This window comes from Neltuma alba, unplaced genomic scaffold, assembly GCF_004799145.2.
Source record: "Neltuma alba isolate B1F8T4 unplaced genomic scaffold, ASM479914v2 tig00013710_pilon, whole genome shotgun sequence".
Taxonomy (NCBI): domain Eukaryota; kingdom Viridiplantae; phylum Streptophyta; class Magnoliopsida; order Fabales; family Fabaceae; genus Neltuma; species Neltuma alba.
The window spans coordinates 1-17,854 of NW_021637869.1; the positions used below are offsets into that span (position 1 = coordinate 1).

Here is a 17,854-nt window from a genome sequence, read left to right on the forward strand (position 1 = left end):
AAACGTTGAAAAACATAGCTATTCTTGTCGCTTTTCTTATTGGTCAAAGTAGAAGATTTTTGCCTCAATCCAAATCAACGACCAAGTGACTCAACGACTGGGAATGGAGAGGTTAAAGCTCAGTTCCTGTTAAAGCTAATGATTGATTTGATATTCAATGCTTTAGATATCAATGCTTTGCATAGTGAGCTTCGGAAGCAGATGGTCGGAGGACGGACTGAGGGTCCTCTTAATGTCCCAAGGCTGTCATCTCATCATATAGTTTCATTCTTTATGCCAGTAAAAAGTAATGGGGTATTTATAGAGCACCTAGGTGAATAAACTGATTTATTAGTGATCTCAGTGGCGAAGAGTCAAATGATGAGGCTATGTGATACAAATATATGTATTACAAGTATGTCCATAGGTGCTCTCTTCCCTTGGACTGTCTCATGAACAGTATGATGAGATGAGAGCCGCGAATGCACGTATATGAAATATCATATTTGACATTGTTATATAAGGGTTCCTTCAAAGACCAATTTTAAGTGTCCCTTGGCACCAAGATATCTTGTACTTCATTGAATTTCAGAGGCCTAAGGTAAAATATTATTTAATATTCCGCAATTCCCGCTTTCTTGATGATTGCTGGACATGAAGTTTCATTAAGCAGCATTAACCTTGTTCATTCTAAATTTCCATTTTCGTTGAAACACTAAATATCCATTATATGTTCCTTCATTTGTATTACAAGAGTCATCTCTCTTTGCTTCTCATTGTTACCCCTGATTCTAGATTGAGGTTTACATCTTTTCTTGACCCCCCTTTTGATAGCTTGATGAAGCAGATGTATTCAAGGAAACGAAACAGTTACATATAAAAGACGGTTCTCAATTTGTCTTCATGGACTTGGTATTATCTGGAATCCATATTTTGATTCTAGGTATTTAGAGTTTCTTTTGGCTTTTAATATTACCATTGCCTATGATGGAGAATTATCACATAGGTTTATATTCTTTCCCAAGAATGCTATCGCTTTTTCATCCTAGTCTTGTTCTATGTCTAATTTGCAGCGTTTTAATTTTTCTAGAATACATTTGAGGAGATTCGTCTCTCAGAATCAGAAGTTGGAGACAGGAAGAAATGGCTGAAAGAGGGAATGGACTGCAATTTGTTGTTATGGAATGGAAAAGTAAACCGTCTTTTACCGACTGGAGCTTCTCTTTTTCTGAATGAAAAACTTGACTAATATCAAGAGCTATGTTCTAGAAACAAGTAGCCTTAATCACTACGTGTTACTGGATAATATATTATTGAATTGATCAATATAAGTAAGCGGTCAAAAACATATGGCATTTTATATTGTCATGCCAGAGGAAACTGGTCATGCATAGGAGTTAATGTGTATTCAAGACTATTTGCATATCGAACTGAATCCTTATGAATCTTTTCAACAATGGTTTTTTTCTCCTTCTAGTGTTACGTACAGATGTGGGCAAGAAAAATGTTGTCATTGCTATTACTCGTTTTAGTAAAAGGCCTCTTGATGTTGCAGGTTATTGATCTTGAACTTCCTATCACGGTAAAACTCTCTGTTGTTGATGTGGATCCAGGACTTAAGGGTGACACTGCGCAAGGTGATGCTATTTTGTTCATATTACAACTCCTACTTATTTTCTATTATGGAAGGCGGTAAACTCCAGCCATAATATGTGGAGATGGGCGAGTTGAGTGTGACAAGAAGATGAAAAATCATTTGCTAACAAATTACAGATGATTCTCATTTGATGATCACTTATCAGTAAAAGAAAGAAAAAAGTGTTAATTGTGATGTCCTATGTAATTGTGTACTCTTTTTTCTTAGATTTCCTTCTGAGGCTAAATAAAATCGTTAGTTTTACATGGTTATGATAGAGAAAAGAGGAGGATGCGGTGGAAAGCTTTACCTCAAGAGGCTTAACTTTACCTTCATGAGATGTGCTTCGATATCTTAGAGCACATTTAGTTATGAAAAGCTTCCTCTTGAGATTAAAGCTTTCAAATAGGATTATTTAATAATGAGCAAATATGAATATCAGGTATTTTACAATGAGATTACTATACACATACTTGTTTGTTTATTCATGATTTACTCACCGGTGGCTATTCTTTTAGATTCAACATATATATATATATATTCTCAAGGAATCTCTGCCTGGGACTAACCCTTCGGAAATGAAATTTGATTGACAGGCGGATCAAAGCCTGCAACACTTGACACTGGCGCTGTTGTGAACGTCCCACTCTTCATAAACAGGGGTGACGAAATATTGGTGGACACAAGAACGGGCAGTACATGAGTCGTGCTTAAGTTTTCCCTAAATTTTGTAGTTAACCTGCAAGGATTTGTCTTTTCTTGAATGCCAAGGCAGGGCTTTGTAGCTCATGCATATTAAGCTTCGCGAATTGGCATGCACATTTGCCGTATCACTGAGAGGCGATTCATTGCGTTAATTGACGAGATCGTAGTTCAGAAGACTCTTTTTGGGGATACTTGCTGTGAAAGTTGTAAACCTTGATCACACTAATCCAATTGAAACTCTGCTTTCCTGTTGGGGGCCTTTAATGAGAAATATAACAGAAATCCTCGGGTATTATGTAAGACACGCCGGGTGGTGCTTAGAAATTCAATTAGTTAATGTGAGAGTTATGTGTAAGAAGATGAAATCTTGGACGTGCACGATCAATACTGGTATGTTTTATAATTGAAATTGCATACATGCGCATGACAGCAATTTGCGAATACAAGGGATCATTCTATGCATAGCTGGGTAACATTATTTACGGTGAAAGGGCTATAGTATGGGGTTCTGCTCATAACAAATAGAAACTAATTGATGAGATGGAAAAGACCAAAATGGCGGTTTAAGGGAGGAGAAAAGGAGAGATATCAGAAGCGCAGTGAAGTGCTGAATGTCTTGCAAGACAAAGGATGCTGAGGATGAAGATGAGGAGGAGGAGACTCTGGTTTAGAGTTCCGTCGAAGAATGGGTTTGAACAATTTGTTGAGGAGCTTGTGGAAGGCGGTGGTGCCACGTCGAGGGCGGCGACGGCGGCCCTGGTTGACCTGATGAGTGAGGAGGGGCTGGAGAGTGGAGAGGCGGGAGAGGCCGGGCTCGGAGAGGCTGCGGCCCAGCATGGCTCGATTGAGGTGAGCCTCGAAGGACATGCGCTCAAACTGGTCCAACAGATTGCTCTGTTCATCCCCGAACCTCCTGCGAATCTCCGCCGATGTCTCCATTGCTGCGTGTGATTGCACCATTGTAGGCTTTTTAAGCCAAGGGGTGCAGACACTGATCGAGAGATATCTGAGGAGTGCTTGATCAAGCAAAGTATCATTGGGAAACTATAAAGCCGCTTCAATATTCAACCGTTCATCGTCACTGCTTCCTCCTTTTACCCTTGTTTTCTTTTTTGACACCTCTTTATGCTCCTCTTGAAAATCATAATTTTTACTACATCCTATTCTTAATATAAAATCTTGTTTAACTTTTATTTGGTTTAAATATAAGACTCCAATCCATTTGTTTCTCATATTTATACATTTTTTTCAAGATAGTCCTTCTAATAATAATAGTTCTAGCCAATACAATTGATTAGTAAGGATATTTTAAGAAAGATAACACCTATTTATTATAAATAACTAACTTAACTTATTTTTTTAATTTTTTCAAATTAGTCAATTGGGTCTTATAAGCAGACCGAGGTAGTACTATCTAAAACTGTCCTTAAAGTCACAAATTCCAATCCCTTCTTGATAGCGGTTGACAGTTTTGTCTCCCAGGCTAAAAAGGGAACAAAAGAGTTTTTGGTCATTATATAAAGCAGTATGCAAATATGAAAAACGAATAAAAATTGCATTTTTTCTTCTTGTGTGCAATTTATGAATTTATCAAATTTTTGTATAAATGCGTGAAACTCACTTTGATTGGAAGCTTCATAGTTTGTATTTTCTGATGCACTAGGATAATAGTATTTGGAGATTCTCACGTTGTTTGGTTTACAAGGCATAGACTTTGAACGTATTTGGCGATGAGGCCGTGTCCTTGAAGAGAAACGAACGAGGCACATATCGACACACACATACGCACATAAAGGTGTGAGTGCCAGGGATCAAACATATGAAATTCATAAGGACGCTTTATTCTGGATTCTGCTTCAGAGAAATCATGTTTCCTACTCTTTTAAAGAGGCTTACGTGCCAAGAAAGCTACAGACAATAATATAAGTACGAAAGACTGATTCTGTTTCCGCCAGAGGGCTTACTGGGCAAGAAACCTAATCCACAGTCCCAGGAAGCAAACTGCTATTTCAGCAAGAAAAAGATACGTTCTGTAGGGACCTAATGATGCCGAAAGCATTTTCAAGGACACTCACACCTTGAGGCATCCCTCTCTTGCACTTGTTCTTTGTCTCAATGTAAATCCCAATTCTACCTTCAATCTTTAATATAAGATATCGTTTGACTTTTATTTGAATTCTAAATATCATACCACAATTCATTTTGTCTCTAACATTTGTGTATTTTTTCCTAAGGTAGTTTTTTTAATAATGGTAGTTCTAATTAACATAGTTAATTAGTAAGGATATTTTAGGAAAGATAACACCTATTTATTACAGATAACTAACTTAACTTATTTCCTTAATCTCCTCAAATTAGTAAACTAGCTCTTATAATTAAGACTGGAGGTAGTTTTATTCCATCCAGTAGCCACTCTCAGCTTGCTCAAGTGCCAAAGTTTCAGCCCTTGAACCCCAGAATCTGCTGTGACTCCCCATTCCTAGTCACAATCCTCAAAAGCTTCCTCACATTATTCACTGTCGCAGCCTTTCCACCTGACTCACGCCAAAGTCGTGTTAATGGCTCTTGCTTATATGAACGCACCCTGTCGTTCCCACGCCCCTCCCGGGGGCCCAAAAAAAAAATTTTGGATTCCTTTGGAAAGGCACCCAAAAATTAAAAAAAAAAAAACCACCACCTATTATTATGCTATTGTATAGTAGTATTCAGTTATGGCTCTGGGCTGAAAACTACCCTTCATGCCACTGTTTGAAGGTGTTGGCCCATTTCTTAAACCCAAATCTGATGGTTAGTCTTTTTCTGCCAATTATTGATGGGCCCATATTGGCAAAAACGCGTTTTTCTTGCGGTGTCGTCCGAGGTCACCCCCTCCGAACGAGTTGAAGGCTCGAAGTAGACTTGGCGTCAAGTCTTTCCATTTTCACGTTTCAGTTTCATCATAATTCCCAATCCCAATACTATTCTTGTTTCGATCGATGCCCTGCTTCTTTCCGTTTTTAATTTCTGCAATGTCTTCTCTGCGTTGACTGTGAGTTTGGATTTCTCATAATTTTCAACTTTGTCGAATCGAAATCGATTCTTGCTCTTGCCTTCTCGGCCGGTGATTTGCCCGGAATGAGTTTCGCGTCACTTTCCTTCACATAGGAACTCGGCGTGTTTTACACGGTTCAGAGAGAGAGAGAGAGAGAGAGAGAGAGCCATATATGTTTTTGTTAGATTTTCGGTCTCACGCTTGTTTATGAGGTGTGGAGTTCCATCACTAATGGCCAGAAATGCATCATGGGGAATTTTATTCTTCTTGCTAATCTTGTTCGGTGGTTCTCATCCTTCACTGGGTTGGGAATTCAGAAAACTGGGTGGCGCGGATCCAAAAGTCAATGGCACCACCGATAGACTACATGTAAAAATCTCTCCATTTTTCTCCATCTTATGTTATCTCCTTTTGATTTAATCTTCCTTGTTCTTTTTATTTTTTGGTAAAATTGACGAGGGATGAATTAAGTTTCCGCCTTTAGGATTCTCCGTCGCCAACTCCTGATCCAAAGCCGAACGGGAAATCTGGAAATACCAACAAAACGGATCTTCCTTCCCCCAGTACTGCACCGAAGGTAAATCCAGTGAGTCAGAACAATTCTGTTTCCCCAGTTCCATCTCCTTTACCTAATACGGACAATGGGAAAACATCCGATAATACAACTTCTGCAACTCCACCACCTGTAGCCAAAGGCAATTATCACAAGAGTGATGAAAAGGGAATGAAAAACGATGGCCGAACTTTCTCACAGGTCAACACCTCTGAGAATTGTGATGGCTCGAGCGCTAAGTGCACAGATGAGGGACAGATGGTTGCTTGCATTTCTAAAAGTGGTAATTCATTCCGTCTTGCTTTGATCATTTCGCTGAGGCAAATGGGTCTATTCTTCCTTTCATTTAGCATTGTTTATTATTTACTACAAGGGATAAATAATAAGTCTTCACTTAAGCATATATATGTCTGTATGTGACTGGCCTGAGTTTATGACTGTACATACACGCTTTAAGATTAAACTCGTTAAACACTCTGAAATTGCATGTAAATTCTTTAGTTCACATGACAAGTTGTTTGATCTTTGTACCTGTTTAGGTCATTTTAAGGTAACGGCAATCAATGTAGTTAAAGGGGCTCACCTCAGTGCCTTATTGGGGTGTGCCTCACCTTCGGCATCTTACTCATGTGGAGTAATCAACTCATAAGTTAAGAAACTATATAACAATCTAAATGGTCCAATGCAACCTTTGATATGTCATTTCTTCTTCAAAATTCGTATGTCAAACTAGTGCTATCCCCATACCATGGCACCCGGTGTATAAATGTTTTAAGATGCGCAGCTTCAAAATCAAAAGGAAAGGTGCAAAAGTGATTTATTTTAGTCTTAAATATACAATGATGATATTATTTCAAACTACGTAGATCTTTTTTTTTTTTTTTTTTTTTTATAATTTTGCATCCCCCCTCTATTTTAGAACCTTGATGTTTTCATGCACGTGCTCTTCTAGCATATCTCACCTTAGGCGTTTTAGAGGCTTTGTGTTAAGGGCGCCTTTTGCCTTTGGCTACCTTGATGCTAATGCTAGGTAAAGCCGATATGGCAAAACAGAGTGGCTACCAAATTTATTTCTTTGTCTTCTTCCTCTGTGAAACGATATAAACTAGAAAGGAACTCCAAAAGCTGAATGAATCACATTCCTGCGATGCGTAAGCTAAGATATGAAAGGTTATGAAAGTGATAGTAAAGAAGAAATGATGAAAGATGGTTTTTTTTTTTTTTTTGGGTACATTTACTTGCTTAGTGATACTTCAAAAAAACTTCTGCTGTACAAAATTGTCGGGGATGACTATTGCATGTTAAGGATTTGACATTGTTGATTTTGAACTACTTTTATTAGTGATGTTCATTATGGTCATATTAATTTCTAAAAGTTCAATGAGAATAGGTTTGGTGCATTTCTTTTGTGTCTTGGAAACAGGCTTGTGTGTCATTTAGGGGTATACTTTTTGACAATTGTGTTTGAATTTTCTTAACACGAGTCGGAGTTATGTTCAGCACATGTATGCCTAAAGAATGCAAGGGAGGTTTTTTTAGGTCTCAGAAATAGAGGGCATGTTGAAGCATTTTATTTGTTATTTTAATGATATTTTCATGAGACTTCGACCATTTTGGGTAGAGAGATGGTTGTGATTGACTGTGTCTATTTCATGTCGTAACAATGCATGGTAATGTTTTCTTCATGACTGAAACGCGTTATCTACACTTATGCATGACGTGTGAGGGAGTTTTAATATCTATCAGCATTTACAAATTCCCCCCCCCCCCCTCCCTTTTCTTGGTGAAAAGCATTTACAAATTCCATAGAAAGATTATATCATAAATGTAAAATCTAGTATTTACTAAAACCATTTTTATTTAAATGTACCAAAGAATTTGTTTGGCTGTTACCAAACTTTGGTAATGGTCTACTAGCCCCCCCTGCCTGTCTCAAGTATTTGCTCCTACAAGATAGTGAAGCCTCTTCTCCCCTTTGAGGTGAGATCAGTTCTCCTGTCAGCCATCCTTGTTAGGACTATTATAAAATGATCACACTGGTGTTTAATATATTAATCGCTATAAGATCGAACTTGTTTGGCTTTTCCTTGTTCAACCCATTGATCAGCCAGTGTGATCTGGGGTGGCTTTCAGGACTATGACCGTTTATGTGTATTTGCATGCTTTCACTCTTGGTTATCATTTATAGCAACAAAGTAAGCACTAGTGCTGTCTGCATCACTTTAAGTTCTATATTGTATTTTGTTTGTTGATTAATAATTTAGATTTGGAAAAGAATAAAATAACAACATGAACTCACATGCCTTTATGTTATTAATACAAATGACCAGAGTCCAAATACGTGGTTTTAATTGTTCAAAATGGAGGGGATAGCATCGTCAAAGTGAAGTTTTTTATGGAAGGTAATATTGGAGGAGACATTGAAGTAGCAGAGCATCAAAACAAAAAGGTAGATCGCAGTTATTTATACTGCACTGAATGCATTTATGTTATTTGCAGTAATAATTTATTTATCAAGGTATTTTTTTTCCCTTATTCCCCCTCTATAACTCTTCAAATAGAAGCTAAACTCACATGTCTTGATTATTTTGTGAGACTTGCGTTACAAAACGAAGCTCGGCATTATTTTGGATTCCCTTTAAATTGGAAACCGAAAGGCTGATAGTGTTGGTTACAGCAATACTAGCAAAGTTATCTTCTGTTTGAAATTATCATCGAACATCTCAAGAAGATGCCACAAAAGGATTTGGTGAAGGAATTGATGACCAAGGAATCACTTTTACTGTCTGTAGGATTCATTTTCATATGCCACCGCTTTACGCTTTTTGTACTGTTCTGTTTCAGATCAATGTCTCAGTAACTAGCAGTGAAACAACTAAACTGGCTTTAAATGCTGGAAAGGGGGAATGTGTGCTTCACTTGGGTACTCCTGTCCCTGAAGAGGGGATTTTCTTCCGTCTTCCTTCTTATGAGAAAGTTTTAACACCAGTAAATGGCGCGTACTTCCTCATCGTAGCAGTTTTAATATTTGGCGGGACGTGGGCTTGCTGCAAGTTTAGGAAGAAGCGGCATGATGGGGTACCATATCAAGAGCTTGAAATGGCATTGCCTGAGTCCGTTTCAGCTACTAATGTGGAGATAGGCGAAGGTTGGGATCAGGATTGGGATGATAATTGGGATGAAGATGTTGCTGTGAAATCACCTGGGAGACCTCATGCAGGAAGCATCTCAGCAAACGGCCTTACTGCTAGATCGTCTAACAGAGATGGATGGGAGAACGATTGGGATGATTAGTAATTTACAGTCAAATGAAGCAAGGTTATAGAAGTTGACTTAACAGATGGGGGTGCAGAAATCAAGTGCGATCCCAACTCTGGAGGGACGTGACGAATTTTGTTGTGGTGGGGCATTACTTGCTAGGCGTCACAATAAATATAGAGAAGAAGGAAAAAGAAATATTATAGTTTTCACACATTTGATTTTTTTTCTTTTGGTGGTTTAGTTCGAGTTTAATTGAACGTTTAGGTAATGCCTCGACCTGAGGAAAAAGGACTGTGTAGATGAACTACAGGAGGTAGGTAACATGTATATTCGTGTTAAGTCGTGTTGTCGCTTCTTAAAGTTTTGGGTTTAATTTGGATTCCTCGTGTCGTGCCCCTGTTGGATGACTCTCCCACGTGTTGTTCCGCCAAAATGAGCCGAGATAGAAGCTGCGTGTGCCGATTTCATCCTTAATACATTCAGATAGTGCGTTGTTGCTATGATCATGTCATAATTCAGTGAACTCTTTTCTTGGACCTTCATCCAAAATTCGATTAATAATTAATGACAGTATATATACAAATTTGGTGATATGCAGATTAAACGTCAATCCAAAATAGCGGTGTTCAAAGTGTTTTGTCCCATCCCAACCATTTTGAGACAGAACGGGACAAAACCAAGACAAAAATCGTTCAGATATGGGACGGGAAGTGATCCCAGTATTTTTTTTAAAAAAAAAATAAGTTTATTTTATTTTTAAACACTCATAATATTTTACTCCAAAACTCTTGTTTCTTAATTTATCTGTTTTATTTTTTTATTTAATTGGTGACATTTTGTAGATAGAATGGATTTGGTAGCACTCATGCTTGTTGTTTTTCAGGCTTGCATGCATCTTGTTCTTATGATAATTCAGGATACGATATTTTTGGGTGTTTTTTATTTTTTATTTTTAATCACCTTCATTTTACCTGAACATTTGAGTGTTTAATTAGCTAATTGTGTTCATATAATAGAAAAAATGGTTTCTTTAGATTTGTGTCCTAAACCATTTTGACGTATATGTCACTATATTGTTGTGTTTTTTTTTTTCCCAATTTCTATTCAAATACATGGAGAGTTGCTTATGACTTCAAAAATCCAGAGTTGAAGAATATGTCCCCCTCCTTAAGTTTCACATATCTACTATTATTTCTTAATAATTTTATCTTGAGCAAAAATTTCATGGGGCTTTCTTTCTTTCTATTTGGTGCAAAATCTCTTTTTTATTTAGCCCAAGTAACTCTTTTAATTTTTTTTTTTAAGAAAACTGGACGGGATGTCCTAGTACTGTCCCTGTCTTGTCCCGTCCCGTCCCGTTTGGGACCAGGATGCCTTAAGGACGGGACTGGACATGAGATGGAAAAGCCATCCCATCCCTGTTCACTAGGACGGGTTTGTCCCAATACCGTCCCGTGAACACCCGTAATTTCAAAGTATTGCTAACATACATAAGAAGAAACATCATATGACAGTAGATGTATAGATTGCAATTTGTGGGCATTTAGTTATGTTTTATACTCTTTTAGTTCTAGCTCTAAATATAACACTCACTAAATTATATTAAAAAATAAGTTTTATATTTAGGATAGGAGGAGTATTATTTAGCATGTAAAAACCTTGTGTGCAAGCACTTGGGACTCAATAACGGAGAGTGACTCTCTGCTCTCAGCTCGAGAATCTCAATCTCTGAACAACCCCCCCCCCTTTTCTTTCTCTTCCATGTAACTGGACGGGATGGGTAGCAGGATCTAGCATTTTGTTTTCTTCAGAGGCAGATTGAAGATAATTTAGTCTAAAGCCCCTTTACGTTGAAGGGCCGAAGGAATATAAATATATATATAAAGAACAAGTAAACAACATGAATTTTATTGTCATTTTCTACCGTATACCTTGTTACAAGACTATGCTTTTATTCGAACTACGTAGTGATTTTCCCAACTTTTTATTGAAATTTGTTAAGTACTCGTTAGAAATTTTAAGAACAGCTATACAAATAAAATATAGGCATTTTTTTCAAAGAATATTCAGGTGAGCCGCTTTATTTATGCCTTGAACCTGAAGCGAGGCAGGCGAGCATGGTCAGATGGTTAGAAGCAAGGCCGAGACGTAAACTTGAAAATTACAATTTGAGGTGCTTGGGTGAGAGGATTGGACGTCAATTCAATGGTAGTACACTGCAGTGGTTGAAATTGAAATATGGAATCTGTAATAGCACGAGTAGTAAATTTCAGTAAAATTTAAATGAGATGGGTATGTAGGGAAGTGGGTGTTAGCCTCATAATTATTTGGTTACCGTAGGCGTGCGCAGACAGTAATTACTAATTAAGCGAAAAGGCCGAAGTGTGAGGTTGTTGTCTTGTTGATGCTGCAATGCCGTGCAAGGCTCCATAAATAATATGCCTTCAATCATTTTGTCTCCACCTTATTCTACTAACTTCACCCTCCTCTATTCTTTTCTTACTAGTACGTTTAGCAAAGTTCATTGATCTCCCACCTCACCCCTTCTACTACTATTTAAAGCCGAATCAACAAGTACCATGTCCCTTTTGGCCAAAAAAAAAACAAGTACCATGTCCCTATATGTGTGTGTGTGTATCTCATCGGTTTGGACGTCCTTTTGTGTCATCTAATCTAAGCATGTTTTACTTTTTTGTCACCGTTATTGTAGATGAATAGGCCACGGACTTGGAAATTTCTTTATAATAAACTTAAGAAAAAAAAATAACAAATAAAGATCCCTAATATATAAAATTGCGATTTGAGACTCTCAATTTAAAAAAATAGCAAATAAAGACCCAATTCTATATTACAAATATGAAATCCTAGTGAAATGTCTGAAATGCCCCTTAGTTAAGTGACAAGTTGACTATGAGAAATGACAAGTTCACTTTAGCGAATGACACCTTCAGTAGACCAAATCACAACTTGACTAAGAGTATGCCAAATGACATATTGACTATGAGAAATGACAAGTTTATTTTAGTGAATAAAAATTTCAGTAGAGCAAATCACAACTTGACTTATGACTATTTTAGATATTTTACTAAGATTTCATCATTACAATATGAGGCCAGGTCTTTATTTGTCATTTTTCAAATTGAGGGTCTCAAATTGTAATTTCACACATTGAGGGTCTTTATTTGTTTTTTTTTTTCTAAATCTAATTGGCCTATGGCAAAATGAAAAGTTGGCTGGAAGGCATGCGGAACTAGTCATGATTGATTGTATTGGAATGCAGGGCGCCAAATGTTGGCTTTGTTTTTTTTGGACTGGCAAATGTTGGCATTTGTAAAAGCTTGTTAGTTGGCGGTGCTTTTAAGAATGATGATGTCTCTCAAATCGGATCTCATGCTCCCTTGCTCCCTTTTATTAATTACTCTACCCAAATCATTCCATTTTTTTTACTTCTAATCCAAGCATTAATTATCTTAGCTATCACTGCATTTCTAAGCGTTAGCAAAAGCAAGAGTACACTTTTCTTTGCTCTTTTAGTATTTACATGTTAGTATTGAGTTTAAAATGAATTATAGTACACGAATATCGAGATTTAATATGAATTTTATATTTTGTGTTGATTTCTTTGCTGGTTATCTCATTCTCATGTGCTTTCATTTCGTCCACTTACTTCTACGCCCCACCTTTTATTTTGGTTTAATGCTGTGAATCTCTCGTTCGCTTTCCTGGAAAGCAAAAGTAAAGGCTCCATTTCCTTTGTCTACTATTCTTTCTTTCCCCCCCTCCTCTCGTGTCTCCCACTTTCGATGCCTCATCTCATAACACCATGTGAGACGGAAACTTGAATCCTGATATGCATACTGAGCAATGATTCAAAGAAAAATTATGAAAGTTAGTATTTCAAGTGGTGGGGTACATGACACGCATTTGAGAATTCCTATGACTTGACATACACAGGAATATACAATTAACAATAGTTTCTCAAAAGAAAACTATCAAATGCAACAAACTCTCGAGTTCAGCAACCGCAATCAGTACTCGGGAAAGGAGTGTGATGAAGACGACATAAAGCTGGTGAAGAATAATCCAGTAATACAACGTAGCTGAACAAACAAAACAGGGAAAATAACCAGACCTACAGTTCAGGAAAGAAAATGACAAACATTCTTGCTTGTTGAGCTTTTTAGGGTAAGAAAACTGGATTGTTCTTCACCAGTTATTGCAGTATATAATGTTTCTCAATACTACAACTATAAACTCATTCTAATTCCTCTTGTCCTTCTGAAGGGCATTGGATCAACTCTAATATACTAACTGCCTCGGCCATATCTGGGCGGTTTGAAGGCACTTGTGATGCACAAATTAATCCTAATTTTATGACGGGAATTGCTTCCTCAGCGGCAAAATTACCCAGAAGCCTCCTGTCCACGCATTGCTCCACCCTGCCTTCCTCCAATGCTCCCCTTACCATATCACACAGAACTACCACATCATCCTCCATGTATTCTACTGGTCTTTTCCCAGTCACCACCTCAAGAACCAGGATCCCAAAACCATACACATCACATTTCTCAGTTAACTTCACTGTCCGACATGCAAACTCAGGGGCCATATAACCAAGTGCACTTTGAATTTTGCTGCTCAAAAGACAATGGTCTAGCACTGGCAGCAGCCTCACCAGGCCAAAATCTCCTATTTTTGGCTCACCAGAGCAATCAATCAAAACATTTGTTGATTTTAGATTGTAGTGAATTATATTCATTTGATGCAAATGGGCCAACCCTTTTGCCATTCCAAGAACAATCTTGAACCTTTGTTGCCATGAAAGCATGTTGCTGCTATGCTCATCTTCTTCATGTAGAAGCTTATGCAGACTCCCTCTGGACAGATACTCATAAATAAGGAGCTGCAAGGATGAAGTCCAGTAATACCCTTTAAGTCCCACAAGATTCTGGTGTTTGATTGTCGCAAGATTTTTCACTTCCCTCTCAAAGTCTTCTTGTGACTTGATCAATCCAGAGACTGTAAGCTTCTTGATTGCAACAGAATTCCCATCTAGAAGGACAGTGTGATAAACAATTCCAAATCCACCACGACCTATTATACTATCTTTGTTTAGGAGATTATTTGCCCCATCATCAAAACCAGCATCACCAGAAAACATAACAAGCTTGCCATAGTTAGGATCATTTGCAGGAGAACCACTATACTCCTCAGCACCCGAGAAAGCAAATGGGGTAGCAGAATGAGACATTGAACGACGAACATGGGCATTTAGGACAGTAATGGCCACCACACCAATAGTGATAAAAGCGGCAGCACCAATGGCAACAAGAGAAGAAATACTTAGTATAATCTTTCTATGACCATGGTTTTGAGAGGAGTTGGAGTTGGAGTATGAAGAATTCGTGTTTAGGACAATAGGCTTGGGATGGACTGAAGGGCAGGAATGATTGACAACAGAACCACATAAGGATGGATTACCAGTGACAGATGAGGGAGAGATGATATTGAAGAAGCCGCCGACTGGTAGCTCCCCTTGAAGGTGATTGTAGGAGACATTAAAAAATAAAAGGTGGGAAAGATTTGATAGATTTTTGGGTAAGCTTCCAGAGAGTTCATTCCATGACAAGTCCACATACTGAAGATTATTTAGGTTGGCAATGGCTGCTGGGATTGAACTTGTAAGTTTGTTGTGAGAAAGAATCCTGTACCACTCATTTGAAATGCAACAGAAAGTTCATCAATAAAAAAGAACACGCAATTTTCAATTAAAAATATCAATCATTCACATATCAAGTTATGATAGAGAGCTTACAAAGTTGTTAGCAAAGAGCACTTTTCAATTTGGGCTGGAATTTCCCCACTTAGGAAGTTGTTTCGTAACCGCAGTTCACTGAGTGAAAAAGCCCCTTCTAGTTCAGGAGGAATACTTCCATTGAGTTTGTTGTCACTCAAGTCAAGAATGTATAATGATTTAAGTTCTCCTATACCCACTGGAATAGGACCAGAGATACTGTTGGCGGATATATTTAATACTTGCAAGCTACTAAGGCCCCCGATATTAGATGGAAGTTCGCCAGAGAACCCATTTGATGACAAATCCAAAACCTGAAGACCATGGTAGGATTCAGGTGTGGAGGTAAATAAAGGATTATTGCTGCTATTGAAGCTGTTTCCTGGGAGTGAAACATTTTGTGCGCCCATCCTGAAAATCCATGAGGGAAGACGCCCTTGTAACTGATTTTGGCTGACGTCTAGAGCCAAAAGCTTAACACTGTTTACCATTGATTCCGGCAAATTTCCCGTAAAATGATTCTTGGATAGATTTAATTTATTCAGTGACCTGAGATTGCCTACTGATTTTGGAAGCCGACCAGAAAATCTATTTGCTGAAAGATCCAACACCTCCAGATTTTTCAATTCTCCAATCCAATCAGGAACCGCTCCTGTGAATGAATTCCCGTGTAAAGTGAGGGATGTGCAGGAGTTGAGTCCCTGTATTGATTTAGGAATTGTCCCAGAGAGAAAGTTATCACTGAAATCAAGTGACTTTAAAAGCATGCATCCTCCAATATCACCAGGAAGCCTCCCAATGAAGCGATTTCTCTGCAGATTTAACTCCTTCAAATCATACAAATTCTCAATTCCCTCAGGAATCTCTCCCTCCAGCAAATTATTGGACAGATCAAGTGACTGTAGTTGTCTCAAAAACCATATCTCAGAAGGTAAATTCCCATTTAGCTGATTGGAAGAGAAGTTAACAGTTACTAACAAGGAGCAAGAACTCAAGGAATCAGGAATCTTACCAGTAAGACTGTTTTTGGCAAATGAAACTGATCTTAAGGACCCACATTGTTGGAAGAACCCTTCTGGTATAGAGCCAGAGAGGTTGTTCCCACTGAAGTCCAGCACTTGCAAACTCCCAAGGCGAAGAAGATCTGGGTTTATGGACCCAGAGAAGTTGTTGTTGGAAAGTGAGAGAATTTGGAGGGACCGTAATCTCAGGAGCCCTCGATCAATGTGCCCAGCAAGAGAAAAGCCGTCAAGGACAATTGCGGAGACCCGATTGGTTGTAGGATCACATTTGACTCCAGCCCACTTGCAGGGATTATTGTCATCTTCGTTCCAAGTAGAGAGCTTAGCCTTCGGGTCTTGCAAACCCGCTTTAAAGACAATCAAACCCAACACGTCGTCGTTGAAGGGTGGGTCGTCGGAAAGTGCTCTGATTGGAGCAAAAAGAAAGAGAAGAAACAACATGAACTGCATCATATAGGTGGTAGGCACCAAGAACCACACGAGGCAGAAACTTATAGTATCTAGCTTCTATGACAATAAAAGGAGGTAGCTATGGGTTATATGAAAGAATTATGGGAAAGAACAAAGGAATGAGCTTGAAGAAGTAACACAGAAACAGAGGATCAAATTATGAATGAGAAACATAACAGGGATGGTTGAAATTATGAAGGGAAGAACGAAATGGAGGGAGGAAGAGACGAGGCGATTGGAGACATATGTATTATGATGAGTCGGAGTGTGAAGAGAATAATAAGAATTTGGAAGATGCCTCGGAGGTGGAGAAGCCATTAAAGCGGGAGAGAGATTGTGCGCCGGTTGGTCTGAAAAGCACGAGAGGTCAGATTAAATAATAATGAAGGAAAAAAGTATTACATACATAATACCCCAGTTAATTTTTTAAGATTTCATATTTCTAACGTTATAATTAATTATTTTTATTACTTCCTTAGATCTTTATTGCTTCCTTAAACCTATTTATAAGGCTAATAGAGTTTTTTTCCCCTTAATAAAAACCAATTCATTAAATTTATTCTCGAATGGTACGAATTATAACTATACTCATAATTTGTTTATAAATTATTTTTTTAATACTACTATATGCTTCTTCCGATTCATTATATGAATCACTTTAACTAATTTATTAGAATAAAAAATAATAGTTAACTCCTTAAATCTGTCTCAAATATAAATTTTTTTCCAATTTTACTTATATTAAATAAGGTTGTAAAGGATAAAAAAAACAAGAAGTTACATTATTGTTTTAATGACAGGGACAAAAGTGACAAATAAATTTTAAATACTCTCAAAGTTACTTATATTTTTGGCCAAATTATTCTTCTATAAATGACTTATATTGTGAACAAGAGGGGCTGTCCTACTAAATAAGGGTCAAGACAGAGGTTCTCATTTAATTCTCGTTAAAACTCATCAAAGTTCATTCTTATAATAAAATCTAAACCATTCAGTAAACCATAAATTCTTTTTTAATAACACCAAATACTACCTTCGATGCTTAATATGAAATCTAGTTTTGTAATTCAATTTAATATAAGATTCACTTTTTGAATTGTAAGCTAAATCTTATATTAAGGAGTGGAGGATCAGAATTACAAGCATAATCTAGTTAGGGCTTGTTTAGAGCCACTTTTGATAAATACTCGTAAGTACTTTCACATAAATCAAGATAGAATTTTTTATATATATATATTTATCTCATATTTCGTAAATTATGATTGAAAAATTATTTTTTAATGCTCCAATCGTCATTCCAAACAAACCCAATTTTATTGGCAAATTACATTGATTTCCTTTAGCCTGTACTACAAATTCTGATGCTGCTAAAATGAAAATGTGGATCAATTGATAATTTAACTTTTATTAATGCAACGTGACA

At 37.5% G+C, this 17,854-nt stretch overlaps 3 protein-coding genes across 4 annotated transcripts; 2 read left to right on the plus strand and 1 right to left on the minus strand.

Moving 5' to 3' along the window:
- Positions 1 to 166: 166 nt before the first annotated feature.
- LOC114738903 (elongation factor P-like) lies at positions 167 to 2,551 on the plus strand (the record flags this gene model as incomplete). Its single annotated transcript, XM_028926966.1, has 5 exons — positions 167 to 294; positions 814 to 891; positions 1,070 to 1,171; positions 1,535 to 1,616; positions 2,212 to 2,551. Coding segments are annotated over 5 exons (497 nt in total), but the record flags the coding sequence as incomplete, so codon positions are not given.
- A 2,673-nt stretch (positions 2,552 to 5,224) lies between these two features.
- On the plus strand, positions 5,225 to 9,470 carry LOC114738905 (uncharacterized). 2 transcript variants are annotated; one of them, XM_028926969.1, is made up of 5 exons: positions 5,225 to 5,467; positions 5,528 to 5,720; positions 5,836 to 6,187; positions 8,235 to 8,353; positions 8,749 to 9,470. In XM_028926969.1, the coding sequence occupies exons 2-5, from the start codon at positions 5,559 to 5,561 to the stop codon at positions 9,196 to 9,198; spliced, it is 1,083 nt and encodes a 360-aa protein (XP_028782802.1). In that variant the 5' UTR covers positions 5,225 to 5,467; positions 5,528 to 5,558; the 3' UTR covers positions 9,199 to 9,470. The 2 variants fall into 2 exon arrangements, with proteins under 2 accessions (XP_028782802.1, XP_028782801.1); XM_028926968.1 differs by having other exon boundaries at positions 5,225 to 5,720.
- A 3,764-nt stretch (positions 9,471 to 13,234) lies between these two features.
- On the minus strand, positions 13,235 to 16,761 carry LOC114738902 (leucine-rich repeat receptor-like protein kinase PXC2). The gene is made up of 2 exons (XM_028926965.1): positions 14,981 to 16,761; positions 13,235 to 14,870 (listed from the first exon to the last, which is right to left on the minus strand). The coding sequence occupies exons 1-2, from the start codon at positions 16,432 to 16,434 to the stop codon at positions 13,421 to 13,423; spliced, it is 2,904 nt and encodes a 967-aa protein (XP_028782798.1). The 5' UTR covers positions 16,435 to 16,761; the 3' UTR covers positions 13,235 to 13,420.
- Between the last annotated feature and the right edge of the window lie 1,093 nt (positions 16,762 to 17,854).